General features: G+C 35.9%; 1 protein-coding gene across 1 annotated transcript in view; it reads left to right on the forward strand.

Moving 5' to 3' along the window:
- Positions 1-18,281, forward strand: part of LOC125651233 (uncharacterized) — a 58,886-nt gene extending 40,605 nt beyond the window's left edge. The window contains exons 23-34 of the mRNA XM_048879813.2: positions 661-763; positions 4,807-4,960; positions 5,399-5,524; positions 6,061-6,233; positions 7,434-7,538; positions 8,234-8,341; positions 9,011-9,162; positions 9,381-9,487; positions 12,724-12,866; positions 13,425-13,534; positions 14,523-14,714; positions 15,980-18,281. Of these exons, the coding sequence (XP_048735770.2) occupies positions 661-763; positions 4,807-4,960; positions 5,399-5,524; positions 6,061-6,233; positions 7,434-7,538; positions 8,234-8,341; positions 9,011-9,162; positions 9,381-9,487; positions 12,724-12,866; positions 13,425-13,534; positions 14,523-14,714; positions 15,980-16,177 (1,671 nt within the window). The 3' untranslated portion in view covers positions 16,178-18,281. The remainder of the gene's footprint in view (positions 1-660; positions 764-4,806; positions 4,961-5,398; positions 5,525-6,060; positions 6,234-7,433; positions 7,539-8,233; positions 8,342-9,010; positions 9,163-9,380; positions 9,488-12,723; positions 12,867-13,424; positions 13,535-14,522; positions 14,715-15,979) is intronic.
- The last annotated feature ends 3,211 nt before the right edge of the window (positions 18,282-21,492 follow it).

The raw sequence follows: 21,492 nt of genomic DNA on the forward strand, positions 1-21,492 counted from the left end.
TAGATGTGCATATTGTAATGATAGGAGGATCCAATTATTTTCCTAAAAGTTATAGTGGATCTAAGAGGGGTGGAGGATGTAAAATAGCTTGTGAACACTTCTCCCCCTATTTGGCTTATTGGATAGATTTGAAATGTTGTAAAATGCTTCATTGCCATTTGTAGATGTGCATATTGTTGGGACAGGAGGGTCCAATTATTTTCCTAAAAGTTATAGTGGATCTAAGAGGGGTAAAGGATGTTAAAATAGCTTGTGAACACTTCTCCTCCTACGTGACTAATCCAATAGACTTGAAATTTTGAACGATACTTCAGTGTCATTTGAAAATGTGCATTTTGCAGGGACAGGAGGATCCAATTGTTGTCCTTGAAGTTATAGTGGATCTGAGGGGTGGAGGGTGTAAAATAGTTAGTGAACACTTCTCCAATGTGGCTTATCAGAGTTCATAATGGCTATGTTCCTGCTCATGCTTTCTCCTCCATACCATTTGGAGCACTTCTAATCTGGGGAGCTGGGGGGACATTTGTTTTTCATAAAAACAATCTCTAGTTTATATCATTTATTGTAGTTGAAATTTTAATACTGGATATTCTTGATATATGATTGTGTAGAAACCCATGAGATAGTTTTAAGGAAGTAGAAGTTTATATCAAATTATAGGAAGACGTATCAGTGACGTGTAAGGAGTACTTTAACCCTCAGGGCTCCGGACAGGTAGTGTGGGAGGATCTTAAAGATGACGGACAGCTGAGCGTGGAGGGGGGTGAGTCTACTGATGGAATACATGCAGTGTGTGTAGTTAGAACTATTAGTTTGATATCTTATTTATAGTGTACTCTATTTTGGCATACATTTTCTTTATTTGCAGAAATCATAATAAATAATTGAAGAAAAAAAGTTAAAATAAAAAGTGACAACCCCCCCCCCCCCCCCCCCAAGTAAAATTTAAGCACAGAATAATTGTCATCTTTGATTTTAGATTACCTCAGCTGGTAATATTTCAGTGTATAATGGTCAGATTCAATTCAAATGGTTATTCATGTATTAGAATTCAGGTATTACGACAAGTCACAATTCTTAATGTTAGCATTATAAGTAAAAAACTTTAAATGCTTGAAACAACTGAAAGATGCTATGAATTAAAAGAACTGGACAAAGTGCTTAAAAATTGGGAATTAATCCACACTGATTTGTGGAGTAGTGGTAGATTGGGTGTTCTTATAGCTCTAGGCCCTAGAGTTTGATCTGGTGTATAATAACGAGTACAACACTAAACAGAATAGGAATAAATCCCGTACAGTTATTTTTTTTACAGAATTTATCAGTGTTCTCTAATGTATAATATATAATCACGTAGAGTTTGGGGCATGTATTGATAGCAAATCATTTATAATCCGACTGGTCTATTGTAGTCACAATGTCTAAATGAGATTCATTATAGAAAACTGCATAATCCAACACTTGTGTAACTGCCCTAATCCGACACCTGTGTATGATACAGTAAAAACTGCATAATCCGACACCTGTGTATAATTCAGTAAAAACTGCCTAATCCGACACCTGTGTATAATACAGTAAAAACTGCCTAATCCGACATCTATGTATACAGTGAAAACTACATAATCCGACACCTGTATATACAATGAAAACTGCCTAATCCGATATCTGTGTAATCCGTTTTACTGAGCATGCCAATCCTGATTTTTATTCTCAACTTCATATTTTCATTTTTTTTTTTACACTGTTTATTCCAACACACTGTGTATTCCAACAAAACAGTTGTCTCCCAGTGCATGTCGGAGTAGACAGGTTTCACTGTGCGTGTAATATTTTTATCTCACGGATAAGCTCCCTACAATTACAGTCAAACTTCATTATCTCAAACTCGATGGGATTGAGAAAAAAATTATATCTAGAATGATAAGAGTGTTAGCAATAAACGTAGGTCTCAGGCTGCACGCCCCAGTAACAAAGATGCCTTTGTTTTGTAGAAGAAATTGATGAGAAGAGTGGAGCTCTGTACCTCCTCTCACTTCTACATCAGCTTCTGTTAGCTATGGCACATGGTGTCCTTAGGTTAATTACGATTCCGACAGGTAAGATTTACCTAGGTCACCAGGTGAAGTTGCACGTTTCTTTCTCTTTCTCCCCCCCCCTCTCTCTCTTTCTCGTTTTGTACCTTTGCATGCTAGGGTAGGTAGCTATAACCTGTGTACTTGGTGAATGTGATGATATGGGGAATGGAGGTTTTGATGTTACTTTTACAGTATGTCATTCTGATTCCGTTTCATGTGAGCTGGCTTAGATATGCCCATTCTCAGCTGCATGTCTGTAACGTCTGTTGGACACCTACAGGTAGATCACTGTTGAACAGGATATAAGCCTGGGTACTATATGATAGTAAACAAGTGCTGTGTTTATTTCCTGGATACTACATGATAGTAAACAAGTGCTGTGTTTATTACCTGGGTACTACATGATAGTAAACAAGTGCTGTATTTATTACCTGGGTACTATATGATAGTAAACAAGTGCTGTGTTTATTACCTGGGTACTATATGATAATAAACAAGTGCTGTGTTTATTACCAAATTAGGGCCGCACTGGGTATATATACAACATTCAACATTTACAGTTTTAGACAAGTTACGCAAAAGATGCATAAAATGTATTTTTAATTATATATACAGAGTTAACTTCCATATACAAGTATCATCCAAACCATGACAATGCTGAGTCGTGGTACATGTACAGTATGTGCTAAAATATGATATACTTAATCCTGCTAAAATATATGCTTAACTGTAGCACACAGCAAAGCTAATTTACAATAATGCCTAAATAGATCCTTAACTGCGACTCTGCTTGATTCGAATGGGCTAAGATAGGTGCATTTAGATGTACAAATTGTACATGATTTCTGTCTGTAGCTGATGATACACTGAATGTACATGATTTCTGTCTGTAGCTGATGATACACTGAATGTACATGATTTCTGTCTGTAGCTGATGATACACTGAATGTACATGATTTCTGTCTGTAGCTGATGATACACTGGTAACTGTCATTGTATCTCGGTGATGATGCAGAGTGAACTTTTGAGGGGATAGAAAAGCTTATATTTATATGGGATGGGAGAGACCCATGCATGAAATCAGCGTTGACTTTTCTCCGGGTGTCTGAGCAGTGTCCTAGGCTTCATTTCATGTTTATTTAAGTGTTCCGGGCTTCGTTTCATGTTTAAGTGTTCTGGGCTTTGTGTCATGTTTATTTAAGTGTTCCAGGCTTTGTTTCTTGTTTATTTAAGTGTTCTGGGCTATGTTTCATGTTTTCTAATTGTTCTGGGCTTTATTTCATGTTTATTTAAGTGTTATGGGCTTCGTTTCATGTTCATTCAAGTGTTCTGGGTTTTGTGTCATGTTCATTCAAGTGTTCTGGGTTTTGTGTCGTGTTTATTTAAGTGTTGTGGGCTTCATTTCATGTTTGTTTAAGTGTTCTGGTGTTCATTTCATGTTCATTTAAGAGTTCTGGGCTTTGTTTCATGTTTAATTAAGTGTTCTGGGCTTTGTGAGATTTTGACTGGTGTCTGAGCAGTAGTTTGGGCTTTGTTCAGTGTTGATTTTCTCCGGGTTTTTTTTGTTCAGTGTTGATTTTCTCCGGGTTTTTTTTGTTCAGTGTTGATTTTCTCCGGGTTTTTTTTTGTTCAGTGTTGATTTTCTCCGGGTGTCTGGGCAGTGCTTGGGTTAAGAATAAACAGAAGCATTTTCAAATTTCACTACTTTGGAAGGAATGATAAATCTTATGTCTGCATGTTGAAAAGCATGGAACATACATTTCATAATTTTGGTGAAGGGCTCATTAAATTGATAGATATTTGAATTGTCTGCTAGATGTTCGTCCTCTTGTAAGAAATTCCACCATAGATTAGAGATTATGTTTTATGTAGTAAATGTAAATGTTCTTATGGATGACAGATGCATGTGATATCTGGTCATTGGGCTGCATTTGACTATGATTATTTTACTTGTGCAATTGGAGAACAGGTAGTAATATTTAAAATAAATGCATACATTCATACATTCAACATAATGTATAAAGTTTTATTTTACCTAACACCCAAGTACCATAAAGACAATAAAATTCAGACAGAAAGTGTTTGATATCCAAGACGACAGAGACTGGAAATGTAACAAGTACTAAGTCACGTTATATTCATCTTTATAATCACGATAAGTTTGCTTTTGTAATTTTGTTAAGCATTTGAAGGAAATGATTTTCTCTGAGCAATTTGTGATTATCGGAAGCGTTGACACATACAAAAACTAATTTTTGTCTAATTTGCTACAAACCATTGAACTTGATCTTAGAATAAATTATATTTCAACTTAAGAACTCCAATGATTTGTTGATGATATGGATGTTGTTTGTTTGAGATGTGGTATCTGTAAATTTAAAAGGAAATGGCAGTATGTGAAATCCTCTGTTTAATAGTGTGTCGAATAATTACATATTGATAGTCTGTCGAATAATTACATAATTTAGATCTTAAAAGATAATATATTATATGTAACAGAGATAGAGTGTGTGTGACAAAACAAAGAAGTGAGTAATCATTGGTTTAACATATGAAAAATCAAATAATTGCCTAAGTTAATAAACTGCAACAGATATCAATTTTACGACAAATATTCAGTTATTTCATAAACTGCTTTGATTAATGATGCACTGTTTGAGATTTGAATCCAGGACACAATGTCTGTAAAACATGGCGAACTTTGACAATATCCACGATATTTTCTTTACAGGTAGAAACACGAGTACAAATAAAGGCCAGGAGAGCGCAGCTGCTGTTTGTGTCCAGGCCAGCGTTCCCCCCAACCAGACCAGAGACCTTGAATTCACCTTGACCTGGGACATGCCGATCATCCATTTTAAGGCCAGAGAGAAATTCTATGCAAGGTAATATACAGACATAAGGAAATATGATATCACAGACAGGGGAAAGAATACAGTAATTAATTGAAGAAACTCTTTCTGTGGCTCTCTGTCTGTCTCTCTCTGTCAGTCTGTCTCTTTCTCTCTCTCTTTGTCCTCTCTCTGTGTGTGTCTCTCTCTCTTTGTATCTCTCTCTCTAATCATAGCATAATGTTATTAACAAAGGGCCTGTATAAATGCATGATATGCCTTGATCTTAGGAAAGAACATATGTATGCAGTGTTCAATGATTGTTTTTTTTTGGTTGGTTTTTTGTTTTTGGTGTTTTTTTGTTTATATACTTATGTTTCATAAGGTGTAGATTAAAAAGAATTAAACTTTACTATTTGGTACACTAAGTGTTTGCTCAGTGTATTTTTGTATGACAGGCAATACTCACGTTGATATATTTTTGCACGACAGGCGATATTCTCGATGGTTTGGAATGGATGGTGAAGCAGGTCCTAGGATGTCAAGCTACGCTGCCTCAAATTACAGCAAGTGGGAACAGAAAATCGAGGAGTGGCAGAAGCCAATCTTAGAAAACAAGTAACCAATCAATATTACCTACAGATTACAAAAGTATGTAGGCATGTCCAATGTCTAATCCTTGCAAAAGTATGTGGGCATGTCCAATGTCTAATCCTTGCAAAAGTATGTAGGCATATCCGATGTCTAATCCTTACAAAAGTACGTAGGCATGTCCGATGTCTAATCCTTCTCTTGAATTTGGTGTAACAAGATCAAAAAAACTTGACACACTTACAAAATCAACATGAATTCCATAATGATTGAATTTTAGGTTTTGTGTTGATATACTGTATTTCTTTTGTTAATTTTGATACAGTCAAGCCTTGTTAATCTGGACACAGTAGTTTCAGGCAAAATTGTCTGGATAAATGAAGCACCTTGTTGTAACTGAATCATATCCACAAATAAAGTGCCAAAAAACAGATTCTGAATGAATATTGTTTGGCTTGATGGTGTCGTATAAATAAAGTGCAACTGTATGATAATTTCTGGTAGATGAGTTAAATTTGATATAGACATTTAATTGCAGTTCATGTTGACTGTTTACACTGTAGGAACCTGCCGTCCTGGTACAAGTCGGCTTTGTTTAACGAACTGTACTACGTTAGTGATGGAGGTACTGTGTGGATTGACCCAGTGCAGGGGCAGGACGGGAAACTTGTCAGGGTCACAGACCCAGAGGATCACCCCATCATCCAGGAGTTCAGCAGATTTGGTTATCTTGAAGGTGAGTCACAAACTGATCTAATCTGAGAATCCTCTGACTCTTACCCCCGCTTTTATATTTGACATGTGCGGGGGAGAGTCAGAGCGGACTCCATATTGAAAAGTGGGAATTCAGCGACACCAGCTGGTGTCGCTGCTTTACCTACCTCTTACAACTTTATTTCGCGGATCTATCTTCCAAGACGTGAGAATTCAGTTAACGGAAGATAAATCTATAAATAGATCATGATTAATACGATGCTATCGCCGTTTAAACGGCCCTAACACCGACAAATGGAGCATCACTTGAATTAGGTCGCCGCCTCGCCATTTGATTTCTTTGCGCATGACGTCAGCACATGTAAACACAAAATTCCATCGTTTAAACGGCGATAGCATCGTATTAATCATGATGTATTTGTAGAATAATCTTCCGATAACTGAATCCTCGCGTCTTGGAAGATGGGTCCGCGAAATAAAGTTGTAAGCGGTAGGTAAAGCAGCGACACCAGCTGGTGTCGCTAAATTCCCACTTTTCAATATGGAGTCCGCTCTGACTCTCCCCCGCACATGTCAAATATAAAAGCGGGGGTAAGAGTCAGAGGAATCTCGGATTAAAACTGATCATGTTTTACAGAGCAAAAATTAGAAGATTAATGGCTTTCATGCAAAAGTTTCAAAAGATGTAGACTAATATTTGACTAATTGTGAATTCTAAAACATTAATTGTCCAAACACATGTACTTATATTTATACTTATATTTGACATTTATGGATTAATATTTCTGTTAAAATTGTTGAGGTTTGCTTTCTTATGGATTTAAGGGGCCTGTCCTTAACATTTCTTCATTCTTGATGAAAGATGTCATATTGTATGAATTACTGAGCAAGGCAGTGCATAATTAAAAGATATTTTTGAAAACTTTGACGAAAATTTAGGTGCAGTAACATGATTAAAAGGCCTTTAATAACTTTCTTTTCTTTAAGATCTTTTTCTTGCATTGCATTAAGTTCTGTAAACTAATTTGTACTAAACACTGTTTTGGATTTCATTAAGTTCTGTAAACTAATTTGTACTAAATATTGTTTTGTATTTCATTAAGTTCTGTAAACTAATTTGTACTAAATATTGTTTTGTATTTCATTAAGTTCTGTAAACTAATTTGTACTAAACATTGTTTTGTATTTCACTAAGTTCTGTAAACTAATTTGTGTTTTGTAGGCCACGAGTACAGAATGTACAATACGTATGATGTCCACCATTACGCCTCGTTCTCCCTCATCATGCTGTGGCCCAAACTGCAGCTCTCACTACAGTACGACATGGGTAACTGCCTTACATGTCCAGTAACTGCCTAACTGCCTTACATGTCCACTAACTGTCTTACATGTCCACTAACTGCCTTACATGTCCAGTAACTGCCTTACATGTCCAGTAACTGCCTTACATGTCCAGTAACTGCCTTACATGTCCACTAACTGTCTTACATGTCCACTAACTGTCTTACATGTCCAGTAACTGTCTTACATGTCCAGTAACTGCCTTACATGTCCACTAACTGCCTTACATGTTCAGTAACTGTCTTACATGTCCAGTAACTGCCTTACATGTTCAGTAACTGTCTTACATGTCCAGTAACTGTCTTACATGTCCAGTAACTGTCTTACATGTCCAGTAACTGCCTTACATGTCCACTAACTGTGCTGCCTGTCCACTGTCTTCCTTCTACATTGTCTTAGACAGTATCATACATATTCAGAAATCATTATGAAAGGTGTTAGAATTGTTAGTACATGGAAATAGGCAATTGTTAGTTGTCATATTTCACTGGTGATGAATATAACCCCTCTCCATAGAATACTCTTTGTAGTAAGTCAAGAAAAACTAATGGTACCTGTCGTATTAGAATACTCTCTGAAGTAGGTCAAAGAAAAACTAATGGTACCTGTTGTATTTAAACATTGGACAATAGTCAGCTCAGTTAGTGTTATAAAGATTCATTTGACCTTGGCTATTTTTAGCAACAGCAGTGGAGTCTGAAGATACCACCAGAATCAAGTTTTTGACAAGTGGAGAAAACGGAATCCGTAAAAGGCTGCATGCTGTGCCTCATGATGTGGGCGATCCTGGTGAGCTTGTGTTCCTAGACTTGTTCATTAGTAGACGTGTCATTTTTGACTTCGAATGCTTCATTTGAAGTTTTGTGAGAAGTTAGTGACAACACTGTATTTTTGTGTGTTTTGGCTTTTCTATGGATGGAACCGGTCGTGGTAGCTCAGTGCTAGAGTGTTCGCTTTGTAACCGGGTTGTGAGCTCTAGCCCCGCTCCTGCCATGGCCGTGTCAAACCCAAAACATTAACTAGGTAGTGATTGCTCCTTCGCCAAATGTTCTGCATTTAGAAGTGAGAATAACGGGTCTTTCGGATATGACCTGTAAAACAGGTCCCCTGTCACAGCAGACATTGGCTCATAAAAGAACCTTCCCTGCTACGGCCCTGAGCGCTAAGCATAGGTCTCAATTTGTGGTACTTTACCTAGAGCTGATGACGTCTCAATATGAGTGAAGAACTCTTGATGGGACATAAAACAATCAATCAATCTATGGATGACTTTTATTCATGTCTTTCTTAAATTTGTCTGTTGCAATTTCTACATGTATATTACTTAACTTGGTTTTAAAAATGCAATATGCAGTGGCTACATAGTGACTGAGAATTTTACATATCAAATCTCGCTTGGAGAGCAATTGTGTTGCTAGAGTGTTGCATAACTTACTACTGAGCTCCGATTCATTCCAGAGGATGAACCCTGGAAGAGGGTCAACTGTTACGTCATTCATCCCACCTGTAACTGGAAGGACCTGAATATGAAGTTTGTTCTCCAGACATTTCGAGATTATTCTGCCACAAAGGATGAAGCGTATCTCAAACACATGTACCCAGTAGCGAAGGTATGTGTGGCCGTTGATTCGAATGTTTGTAGTGTACTTTTTAATTGAAATATTAATTTCCAGTAACATTTGTGTATTTTCAATTACAAAAGGACTGTTTATTACCCCGACCCCATGAAAATGACTCTTGATTTTTCAGCCAGTTATTTTTCCTTTATACATGCATATAGGTATACTTACAGACATTCATATTTGTGTGGGTTTTTTCTTTGTGGCAGTATGTCATGGAGACAGCCAAGAAGTGGGATGTGGACGACGACGGGATTATTGACAATGGTGGCTTTGCTGATCAGACCTTTGATGCTTGGACGATGTCCGGAGCCAGGTATGTTGGAGAAACTCTTAACTGCTGAATGTCAACTGCTTTTCTAGCTGAAGTTTGATACAAGCTAATCTTGACATAAATTTAGTGTTAGCGACAGAACATCAAAGATGTTTTTTTCTGGCCGATATCTCTGTCAGTCTGGGTTCAGTCAATGTTTTAAAGTAAACTACATAAAGGTGACTCACATGTTTCTTAGAACACTCTTAGTGTGAAAATCGTCCGACTCTGCAAACCTGTCATACATCGCGGCAAGACACAATTTGTCCTGTGAAGGCAACCATCTGATAAAATCCCCCAAATACTTGTCTGTCCTGTCCATGTAATTTCAAATGCTCAGCAGTTTTGACTTAACATTGTTTGTATCAAACTGCTGACTGATAAGCTGTGGTCTTAATTGACTTGTAGTAATTTTGCTAATCATCAAAGTTGACCTTTACAAACGGATGAACGATTCATCAAAATTTGCCGTCAAATACTGATGAGCGAATCATCAAAAATACTAGTCTGATAGAAAGTTTGTAAGTAATTATAAATCAATGTTAATTCCAGGACCTCTATTGGTATCTCCAGGAGGGGTACTAATATCATTAAATCCATAAATGCTTATGATTTCTATATTTGTCAGAAAATCATTTTACACTAGATAATTTTGTTGTACTTGTATATATATTTTTTGATTTCTGATGATTTTATATTAGTATAATAAAGAATAATGGCCATAGAAGACCCGATTTTGAGAAGTCATGGACAAAATGTAGCTCATTATTTAATAAGCTGGATCATGTGTATCTGATTCTCAGTTTTAACATGACATATTCAATAGTCACGAAAAGGTCACAGATTTTCTTATTTGTTCAATCGACTAAGTTGAAGCATAATGTTGCTTCAGAAAATATATAGAGCATACACTACAGTACAGGCCATGAGTATAGGCCTGTCCGAAAACGGGAGTTATCTCTCTTTGTATTCTAACATTTAGTGTGAATAAGGCAACTTCCGGGTAGTAACACAATCAGACGGCGCAATATTTGAAGTGTTATGTTGAGTGTGGATACTGTTCAAAATCGAAAACAATTGAAATCATTTATACGAGAGGGTAAGAAAGTGGGGGTGGGGGTGGGGGGATGAGGGAGAAAGAATTTTAAAAACCGAATTACAAAACAGATTTTCTATTATTCACTTATTTACAAATGTCTCCAATAACGACTGGTATAATTGTTTTGTACGAAATCAGAACAGAACTACTGATTCTCAAAAGATGATGGCAACTCATCAGCTTAAAAGCTCGGGTTTTTACGAGGATCGACACGTGTATGGATCTTGCATATCATGGTACCCACCCCCCCTTCCCTCCCCAAGAAACTCCCAAAATTATATAAAGTAGGAAATCAACGCTCTCACTGTTTTATCAGGGCTAAAATTATTCCATCACTACCAACCAACTCTTTCAAAAATAAACCAGATTGCAATGTTTGAGTAATTCTCTCCAGAGTAACTGGACGTGTCCACTCTGTGTGCAAATTATTTGTACATGTGCAGCATGCAGCTGGGATTGTTTATTTCAACTGATATATTTAAAATGCAGTAAAATAGGTAATTAATTCAAAATAAATTTTCATTTGTTAAACATTGCTCGATTTATATAAATTATTTATCGGGGGGGGGGGGGGGTTGGGGGGGGGGGGGTTACATGTACGTGTCACTCTCAGATGTACTCTTTGGGGATAGGTGAGTTTGAACCCCAATAGAATGTTTTTGACATCTCTGTATCTTCCCTCTTTTCCTCTTTTATTTGTTTTAGCCCCCTTGAGATGTGTTTGATTATGTAGGCACGTATCGTGTCATAACAAGAAATTGCAATGACAGATTTAGAGGGATCACCCCCCCCCCCTCTTTCGCCACAAATTTACAAAATAATGTGAGTAAAACTCCAAATATTTTACCCAAAATGGCTGTATTTACAGGTACATACTCTTGCCGACTTATTTAATGTATTACTATAAATTCAAAGGATTCTTTTATAGTTATTTTATTTTCCAAACATTGCACGTGTAAATGTCAGTTTAAAGATGGTTTGTGACAATAAATTCCTTTATTCCTTTATGGTTATACTTATATTTGAAACTGTATTTGTGAGTAGTCAGCTGGAAATCTGTCATTGGCCTCTCATTTACATGTACAGGCTGGGTTAAATTTTACTCGCCAATTGAAGGAGGTGGACATTTCCAGAATCAGAGGTGTCAGTCCGACATACCAAGACGTAAATCGTGTCAGAACTTTTATCGCTGAATGTACTACATTGATATTGAACAAGCAACCTCTGATATTTTATTATAAATCTGACTGTGTTTAAACTCGGGGTTCTAAGTTAAGGTTCAAAGTAAAGATCCTGAGGAAATTTATGCAATAGATGATATGTACTAATTTCAGTCATAAAACATGTGAAATCCTGAAAGGGGGGGGGTGTAATTAGAATAATCTGTGTCTCGGGACAGGCCCTCTGTAGGAAATTAAATCACTTCAACGATAGAACATTCTATTGGGGGGGGGGGGGGGGGGGGGGGGGGTGTCCTCTATTTACAACGTTAATTTTCTATTATTTTAACATGCAAAGTTGATTATTTTCACGTGCATGAAGGAAACCTATACATTGTGATTTTTTATTAACGTTAACATATTTGTTGGCGTGATTGCTGTAAAATTATACAGCAATATTTTTGTGGCCTTCTGCACTGTTGATAATGACGCTTCTTGAATATACTACCCGTAAGTCTTAAACTACTGTTACGCAAGCGCACTACGCTCCGGATCAAGGAAGGATAACTCATGTTTTCGGATTGGCCTTTTCCCCATTGTACAGTGAAAAACACACTACCTCTCAATAATATGTCCACCTGTATCAGCTTCAACTTAATAACGAAAAAATGGTACATAGAAAAATGTTTGTGAAATTGAAAAAAATATTCCATTTTATTCTGAAATCCTAAGGGTAAGATTTGTGACAATCGGGTGGCTTTAGTCACAGTAATTATTTTAAAGGAAGTCGGCCATTATGATGATGTAGTATACCTCCTTAAGAAATTTTTTTTATCAAACAAAATTTTAGATTTCATACAAAAAATATTGCAAGTATGCCCCTTCTTGCAGAATAAAATGACCTCTATGATGTAAAATTTTATGTTGCTATATTAGTGATAGATCAGTGAAATTTAAAAGACAAGGAATATCTTTGACAGTGCTTATTGTGGAGGAATGTGGCTGGCTGCCTTACGAATGATGATAGAAATGGCCACTATTCTGAAGAAAGATGATGATATTCTCCATTATAAAGAGATCCTGGACAAAGGGAAAGTGTCCTATCAAACGAAACTGTGGAATGGTACGTCAACAGATTGAAAGTGTATTTTTACATGTACCATTATTGTGAATATTATCACTGAAGAATCTGTAGTTGCTTCAGGTTAAATGTTCCCCAAAACTCTGAACCAGGTCACTTCTCCAGAAAGTGTTACTTCCGAAAGAGGCACCAAATCTCATTAATACACGTGAACAGGTATCACCCCTTGTAAACCTTGTATGCATGATACAGACAGGGTATGAATACATTCATTCATCCCTTCAGATTCTGCAATTTACCTCCATTTTTTAAATGAGTGACCAAGTTAAATTTTGGAAGCAGGTTCAATTTCTAGTAACTTCATTTTCTGTACTGATGGAACTTGCATGTTACCTGTAGGTATATATTCAGTCAGACTTGCGACAAATGACTTGCAGCATTTTTAAATGAGCGTCCAAGTTAAAAGACTCAATTTTTTGCAACTATGTTTTACTGTACTTGATAAAAGTCTCTCTATGCAGGTTCTTACTACAACTATGACTGCAGTATTACAAGCATGTTTTACTGTTCTTGATGATAAAAGTCTCTCGTTATATGCAGGTTCCTACTACAACTATGACTGCAGTACTGGTGGACATCACGACAGTGTCATGGCTGACCAGTTGGCCGGTCATTGGTTCCTGAAAGCTTCTGGACTACAGGATGATGAAGTAAGGAAATAAACTGGTGTTGATGTCAGACTTTCCACTTAGAAATATAGTCATTCTCTGGGTATTTGTTCTCCAGACGATAGATTTTTTAAGGCCCATTTTGGGTCCGAATTTCGGCCCTTTCCCCTCCTAAAAATTGTCAATTTTTCCCCAATTTAGCTTGCATTTTCCCCAATAATAAAATTATAAAAGGAAAATGTATTTGAAAAATATAAACATTCGGTGTTAATTATATACATACCACTTAACAAAGAGTTATGGAAATTATGATTTGGATCTAGAATATTTGAAAAATTTAAAAGGTTAAAGAAAAATTAGATGTGTAAAATAAAGATAATATAATGTTTGATATGATTTTAAAACTTCTTTACGAGAAAATTGATTTTTCCCAATTTGACTGAAATGTCGACAATTTTTCCCAATTTGAAAGCCACAGGACCCTTGTAAAAAATGTTGAAAAATCACTGCAGATTTAGAAATAGTCATTCTCTGGGTATTTGTTCTGCAGACTTAGAAATAGTCATTCTCTGGGTATTTGTTCTGCAGACTTAGAAATAGTCATTCTCTGGGTATTTGTTCTGCAGACTTAGAAATAGTCATTCTTTGGGTATTTGTTCTCCAAAAAGCAGGGCCTATACCATCACAGCACAACATTGTGTTGATATGCATCTCTACAAAAGAATCTTCATGTACAAAATTGATGTCTTTAGATGGGAGCATATACCGTATAAGCAGAATTTTTAGTGAGGATTAAATTTTGCATTATTAACGAGGTGTTGTGATCACTAAAATTGAATGTCATTAATAATTTATTCCATATCATAGGTAATGGTTATCTTTCTTGGAATTATAAAGTTGCTAGAACTAGCTCTCGCTAAATATACATGTATATACCCATTTTTACAGGAAAATTGCTGAATTTGTGTTTCGCTAATATTTCCACTTATACAGTATTTTGTATAAATCTTTTTTAAATTTTTTTTTTTAGGTATTTCCCCCTGACAGAGTGCGTTCTTCTTTACAAAGAATCTTCAAGAACAATGTGCTGATGTTTGAAGATGGGAACATGGGGGCTATAAATGGAACCCGACCAGACGGGAGCAAGGACATTAGCAGCTGTCAGTCTGAGGAATTCTGGGTAGGGGTCACTTACGGGCTGGCTGCCAACATGATTCAGGAGGTAAGTTTTGTTACTTACTACACGTACACTGCTGTAGCCAAAGTATAGGGCTGTATTCGTTGGTTTGAGTGGAGAGCTATCCAGATTTGCTCGTTTCCAGTTTGACAAGCTCCCATAGATCTCTTTCGTCTACTTCTCAAATAACAAGTAGAGGCAGGAGACATACTTGCAATATCCTGCACTAGTTGTGGAGATGGGAAACGAATAGACCCGAGATTTCATTGCAGCTTAGTATGAGGATTGTTAACTTTTTCCCCACCGTTGTTTGCCTCTCTTTTCAAGGTCTGTTTTCTTAGTGAAGATTTTCTGGTTTACTGCTTGCTTTGAGATTTTGTTAAAGTATTTGGTAAAGGTAGACCGATGACCACGATTGATTTTCAGGTCAAAAGGTAAACAATTATAGGGCTTTCTACTGCACAGATCAAGTGTGGTCAAATCCCAAAAATAATTCACCTTCATTTCAGTTTGTGGCTAAGCGTTATGCATATGTCACAAATATTTCTTTTCTTTATCTTGTATAGCCAAGTGTACATGAATATTTTTGGTAGTACATTTTAAAATTTAACAGTGACAGTTTGTTTGGCTTTGGATTTAGGACACTGTATTTACAATAACAGTTCTGCCTTTAATGCAGTGTATTTAGACTGAGTATGTCTATATTATACATGTATGTATTTTGTGGGTGTGTCTGTATTACATGTATTTTGTGGGTGTGTCTGTATTACATGTATTTTGTGGGTGTGTCTGTATTATATGTGTTTTGTGGGTGTGTCTGTATTACATGTATTTTGTGGGTGTGTCTGTATTATATGTATTTTGTGGGTGTGTCTGTATTATATGTGTTTTGTGGGTGTGTCTGTATTACATGTATTTTGTGGGTGTGTTTGTATTATATGTGTTTTGTGGGTGTGTCTGTATTACATGTATTTTGTGGGTGTGTCTGTATTATATGTAATTTGTGGGTGTGTCTGTATTATATGAATTTTTTGGGGGATTGTCTGTATTATATGTATTTTGTGGGTGTATCTGTATTATATGTGTTTTGTGGGTGTGTCTGTATTATATGTATTTTGTGGGTGTGTCTGTATTATATGTAATTTGTGGGTGTGTCTGTATTATATGAATTTTTGGGGGGATTGTCTGTATTATATGTATTTTGTGGGTGTGTCTGTATTATATGTATTTTGTGGGTGTGTCTGAATTATATGTATTTTGTGGGTGTGTCTGTATTATATGTGTTTTGTACTTTTGTCTCTCTGTTACAGGGACTTCTAAAAGAGGCTTTCCAAACAGCCTGGGGGGCTTATCATGTTTGTTGGGAGTGGTATGGCCTTGCCTTCCAGACCCCAGAGGCCTACATGACCGACAACATCTACCGTTCCCTGGGATACATGAGACCATTGGCTATCTGGTCAATGCAGTGGGCTTTAGAAAAGTTTCAAAAAGATTTAATGCCCAGTTGATGTTTTCGCGTATTTTTCTCTCAATAGTTCCACATTTTCTATTTTTACTCTATGAACGATAAGAATGAATTAATAATTATGTTGTGATTGAAAGATGTTAATGGTGGCTTGGTATATCAAATTTTTTTGTTTGGTTATACATGTATATTTATCCCTGAATTCTGTTATGAGTTTGATAGTCATAAGACATGTATATATTCTGTGTATTTTATCTACATATCATAGAAGACTATCCAGTTACATGTGGCTAAATCCATGTTAGAAAGAATTCCAACAATGTGTTCCTAATAATGTTTTTAAAAGACTTTCGAATTATCAAAGATATTTATTATTTTGAAATTTCTGTAACATTTAGAATATTAAACAGTGCAATATATCTAGTCCCAGAAAGAGAATGCAGTGTGTTTTAATCGATGAGGAGTTGGACATGCCTGTTTTATGATATGAAATGTTCAACAGGTAACGTATTTGAATCAACTTTTATTTTGCGTTAGAGAAATTTTCATGAGGTTCATGAGAACCTGGTCGCCATGAATATTCCTCACCATGAAACAGTTCTTTAAGTCTTTTGCATTTGTTTAAGATTATCTTAGTCATGAAAACCAGTTTTATCACTGGTAAATCACGAAATGAAATCATCACAAAAAAAGTGTTGGTTTAAAGTATGTTGGGAATTTTTCACCCTGTAATGGTTTTGCCCTAATGCAATTTAATTTTCCCTTTGGGATTTTGTTACATTGACGTTATATGTCTGGTTTATATTACTGGATTTAAATACGTCTGATGATCGTTTGCCAGATATGAGAATTCTAAATGTAGTACAGAATCTGCCAGTGTGCAGTATATATATTTATGTTTAAACAGAAAAATTAAGCTTATCTTTTCCTAGGCACATGTACAACACCACTCTCAGGTTTTAAAGAATTGTAAATGTCAGACAGTGTCCAAATGAACATTCAATCTCAGACATGTGCAAATCTTGTATACAAAATCTTATTGTAAATTTTTTTCTGTTCTTAGTCGTACCATTTCTTACAGCTGTTAAACACATTTTACTGTGTAGTTAGTCAGACCATTTCTTACAGCTGTGAAACACATTTTACTGTGTAGTTAGTCAGACCATTTCTTACAGCTGTTAAATACATTTTACTGTGTAGTTTTAGTGAGATCTATCAACCAGAGTGTGATTTATGAATTTCACATTGTTGGAGATTTTTCACTGTGTGGTCCCTCGTCAATGAAAGACGCCAGATTAGAAATTGATGATGTTTTAAGTGAAAAAGAATGGTTATCATGACACAAATTTTGTAGAATTTCAAATGTCGGGTACTTTGGAATGTTATAGTGCAGTAAGAAATGTGGGCATTTAATTAGTATCTTTTCAGTTTATAATGAGACGTTTCTTTTGATGGTTTTTATTATTTACATGTTTAATGTGCTTACTTGAAGTTTGACTTCATTATCTGTACTTGTGATGCATTTATATACATGTACTTATAAGACATAACTGATTCCCTGTGAAGTTGTTGAGTACTGTAAATTTCTAAATATAAGAGAGGAATTTATTATTGCGTAAATTTGTGAGAAACATCACTTGCGAAATAAAATTACTCGCTTTTAATTTTATATTGCCAAATTACATGCAAAAACTCTTGATCAAAAGAGCACTCGCGAATTTATGTTCTTGCGATTTGACGTCCATGAGTCATTTTGTGATAATAAGAACTCGCGTAAAATAAGGGATCTTCAGTATTAACACTGAGGGAATTATGGATGATAGTCTTTTTGTAATAATATTGTAATCTACACTACACCACGATGCTTGTTAACCAAACTTTTTATATTTTAATGTTTATTCACTGTCACAGACAAGGGTGTGTATCTCACACATTTTTATGCATAATGTTTTCACAGATTTTCATCGAGCATTGCACTTGTATAAAAGATAGGTAGAATGTGTAGAAAACGGAACATCCATTTTTTTCCATTGTTTTACATGAAGGGTGAAATACTGTATGCGTGTTTGTGATTCACATAAATACTTTGTTATTGATAATGTACACCTTATTTTCTTGATTTAATGTCATAAACATTATTCAAACTTTGTCTTTGTTTTTTTCCTTTTGCTGAATTCAGGCAACACAATTCATGTTGACCCAAATTTGTTGGTAATAAATCTTTGACGAAACATTCAAGGAGAGTGAGGAAATTGTAGCCTAAGAATGTTCATCTATTTCATGTGATAGAATGTTTAAACATGAAAAGGTGAAGATAACTAACTGCGATCAATCTCATGACTCCTATAAAGAATACAAAATGAAGAGTTGGGCAAACACGGACCCCTGGATATACCAGCGGCAGGGTTAGGTGTCTAGGAGAAGTAAGCATCCTCTGTCAGCCGGTCACACCCACTGTGAGCCCTATATCTTGATCATGTAAATGAAGTAGTCTGTAGTCAAAATCAGTGTGTAAAGGACGGCTTAACAATTGGTATGAATTATGTCAGACAGCATTTGACCCAATGACAGGTTGTATGGTGATGCGGAAAACTTTAACAGGAAATAATGTTTAGTATACTATCATTCTGCAATAACAGACTAAGTACGAAGGAATTGTATATATACAAAGATTTTTCTTGTGAGCTTCACATCACCATTTTACCTGAAAGAAATGTCTCTTTGATTATGAGATATATATTTCTTTTACAGATAGAGACATTAAATTCACTTAGAATGATGGTGTTCATCCATAGAGAAATATCCTTTATAATGTTAAAAGAAGTATCTCTTTGATGAAAAAAGTGAATACAACGAACAGTGATCAATCTCATAACTCCTATAAGCAATACAAAATAGAGAGTTGGGCAAACATGGACCTCTGGACACACCAGAGGGGATCAGGTGACCAGGAAGAATAAGCATCCCCTTATGTCTTTATCAGGTAAACGGAGTAATCCGTAGTCAAAATAAATGTTCCAAGAATGGCATAACAATCAGTATAAAATACGTCAGACAGCATTTGACTCAATGATAGGCTGTATTGGCAAACTAGATCGTTATAACGACTATAAAATTTGCGAAATGCTGACTTAAAACGAGACTGTTGAAACCCCTGCACCATCAACTTGTTTGTCAGTAGCTTGCCTTGATTTAAAAACTGACCATACGCAGAACAAGCTCTTGCTTATCGAATCAGTTGAGAGATATAAACATGGGAAGTTGACAGTGAAGAAGCTGAAATCATCCCGTTTGTCATCAAGTTGAGTTGTTACTTTGCCGCATCTTCAGAAGTCGAGGGTTATTGATTCGTTACATCGCACTAACAACGAATCAATAACCCTTGCCTTGTGAAGAGGTTAGTGCGATGTAACGAATCAATAATCCTTGACTTGTGAAGAGGTTAGTGCGAGGTAACGAATCAGTAACCCTTGACTTGTGAAGATGTTAGTGCGATGTAACGAATCAATAACCCTCGACTTGTGAAGATGTTAGTGCGAGGTAATGAATCAATAACCCTTGACTTGTGAAGAGGTTAGTGCGATGTAACGAATCAATAACCCTTGACTTGTGAAGAGGTTAGTGCGGTGTAACGAATCAATAACCCTTGACTTGTGAAGAGGTTAGTGTGATGTAACAAATCAATAACCCTTGACTTGTGAAGAGTTAGTGCGATGTAACGAATCAATAACCCTTGACTTGTGAAGAAGATCTACTTTCAATAAAATATCTAGTATGGGTAGTAATCAACATAACAATGATAATGATGATTTAAAGATTATAATTATCAACATCACGATGATAATCAACAATACGATAATATAAGGATGATAATTTATGATCTGTTGACCTACATGTATACATCCAATCTCTCACCAGAGGGCGTATTACGCTGCGCTACAACACCTCTGTCAACGTCTGAATGTCAAGATTCTTGGCAAAACTTATAATTTCTACCTATTACATTATAAAGTATGATTTTACAAGTTTTAGTGTTAAGCTTAAAATCTTACATTAAGTTCACAAAAACAACGAATTCCATGATTATTCTAGTATTATTGAATGAATAAATATTTATATAAAACCTTTTAATTCGCTCAAGTGTCTCATATTTACCAGCTTCTGCATTTATAAAATTCAGACAAGTGTTTGATTTGCTTAGATATGATCATTACAGTTTGATATGCTAAGTTAGTTTTAGAACGTTTTGATATGATTTTTAGACGTTGACAGAGGTATTAGTGGAACGTAGCGGGAACGGTAACTCTGGGTAGAGATTGGTATACATCAGGTTGGCAGTGATTACACCAGTATCGGATTAATTCACAGGACAGACTGCACTGCACGAAGGGGTAATCCATTTGGAGTGACATCCTATCAAAGGGTCTTATATGTACTTTTAGTTGCATTAAAAGTGCATTGAACATCTAGGTCTAGACGAACTTCATAACCAAGACTTTTTTTCTCTCTTCATGTTTCCTAAAGTACACTTTCTAGAGCACCAGAGTGCACAGGATCTACACCATGTTTATGTCTAGGAATCGCAAATCTATTCTTGGCAATAAACAACTTAATTCCACATGCATTATGGATATGAAAAGAACGGAAGCATGGGTATAATCGTTTCGAAGTCGAAAATTACTTCACGCCTATTAAAGTTGGTCTTTTAAAAACTTGCTTGTAAGCAATACAATCATTCAAAGAAATACAGTGAATGGTAAAGATTGAATTTAAGATTCAAATTAGTTCGACGCATGACCCCCCCCCCCCCCTCTCCCTGATTAAGACAGTGATTACCTGTAGTACTTAACAGTGTATTTGTCCATTTCCTAAGTAATAAAGATTCAAATGTTTGCATCACGACCTTTGTGGTCATTAGAAAATTGATAGAGGTTTCAAGTTGTCTAAAGAAAATTTTCTCAAGAGGTGCAATGACACAATATTCATCATATGAAGGCATCCTCGTGTAGTTAAGGTTCGCGTTTGGTCAAACCATGTCCATGAAATCGAAGGGTTTCCTGAAATAAAGCAAAATTTTATTTTACATTGTTTCATTTTCTATATATAAAACATATCTTTCAAACATGAACATTTTTGTAAATTGCATGCAACAGTCACGTTTAAAATCAGCATTTCGCAAACTCTAGGTTCGTGATGCAGATCTAATTTACAAATACAACCTGTCATAAGGGCGAATGCTGTCTGACGTGCTTCGTGTCCATTGTTAGGCCGTTCTTTACTTACTGATTTTAACTGTGGATGATTAGGTTAAGTGTGTGACCGGTCAACAGGGGATGCTTACTCCTCCTAGACACCAGT

The sequence above is a fragment of the Ostrea edulis genome, chromosome 5, assembly GCF_947568905.1.
Source record: "Ostrea edulis chromosome 5, xbOstEdul1.1, whole genome shotgun sequence".
NCBI lineage: Eukaryota > Metazoa > Mollusca > Bivalvia > Ostreida > Ostreidae > Ostrea > Ostrea edulis.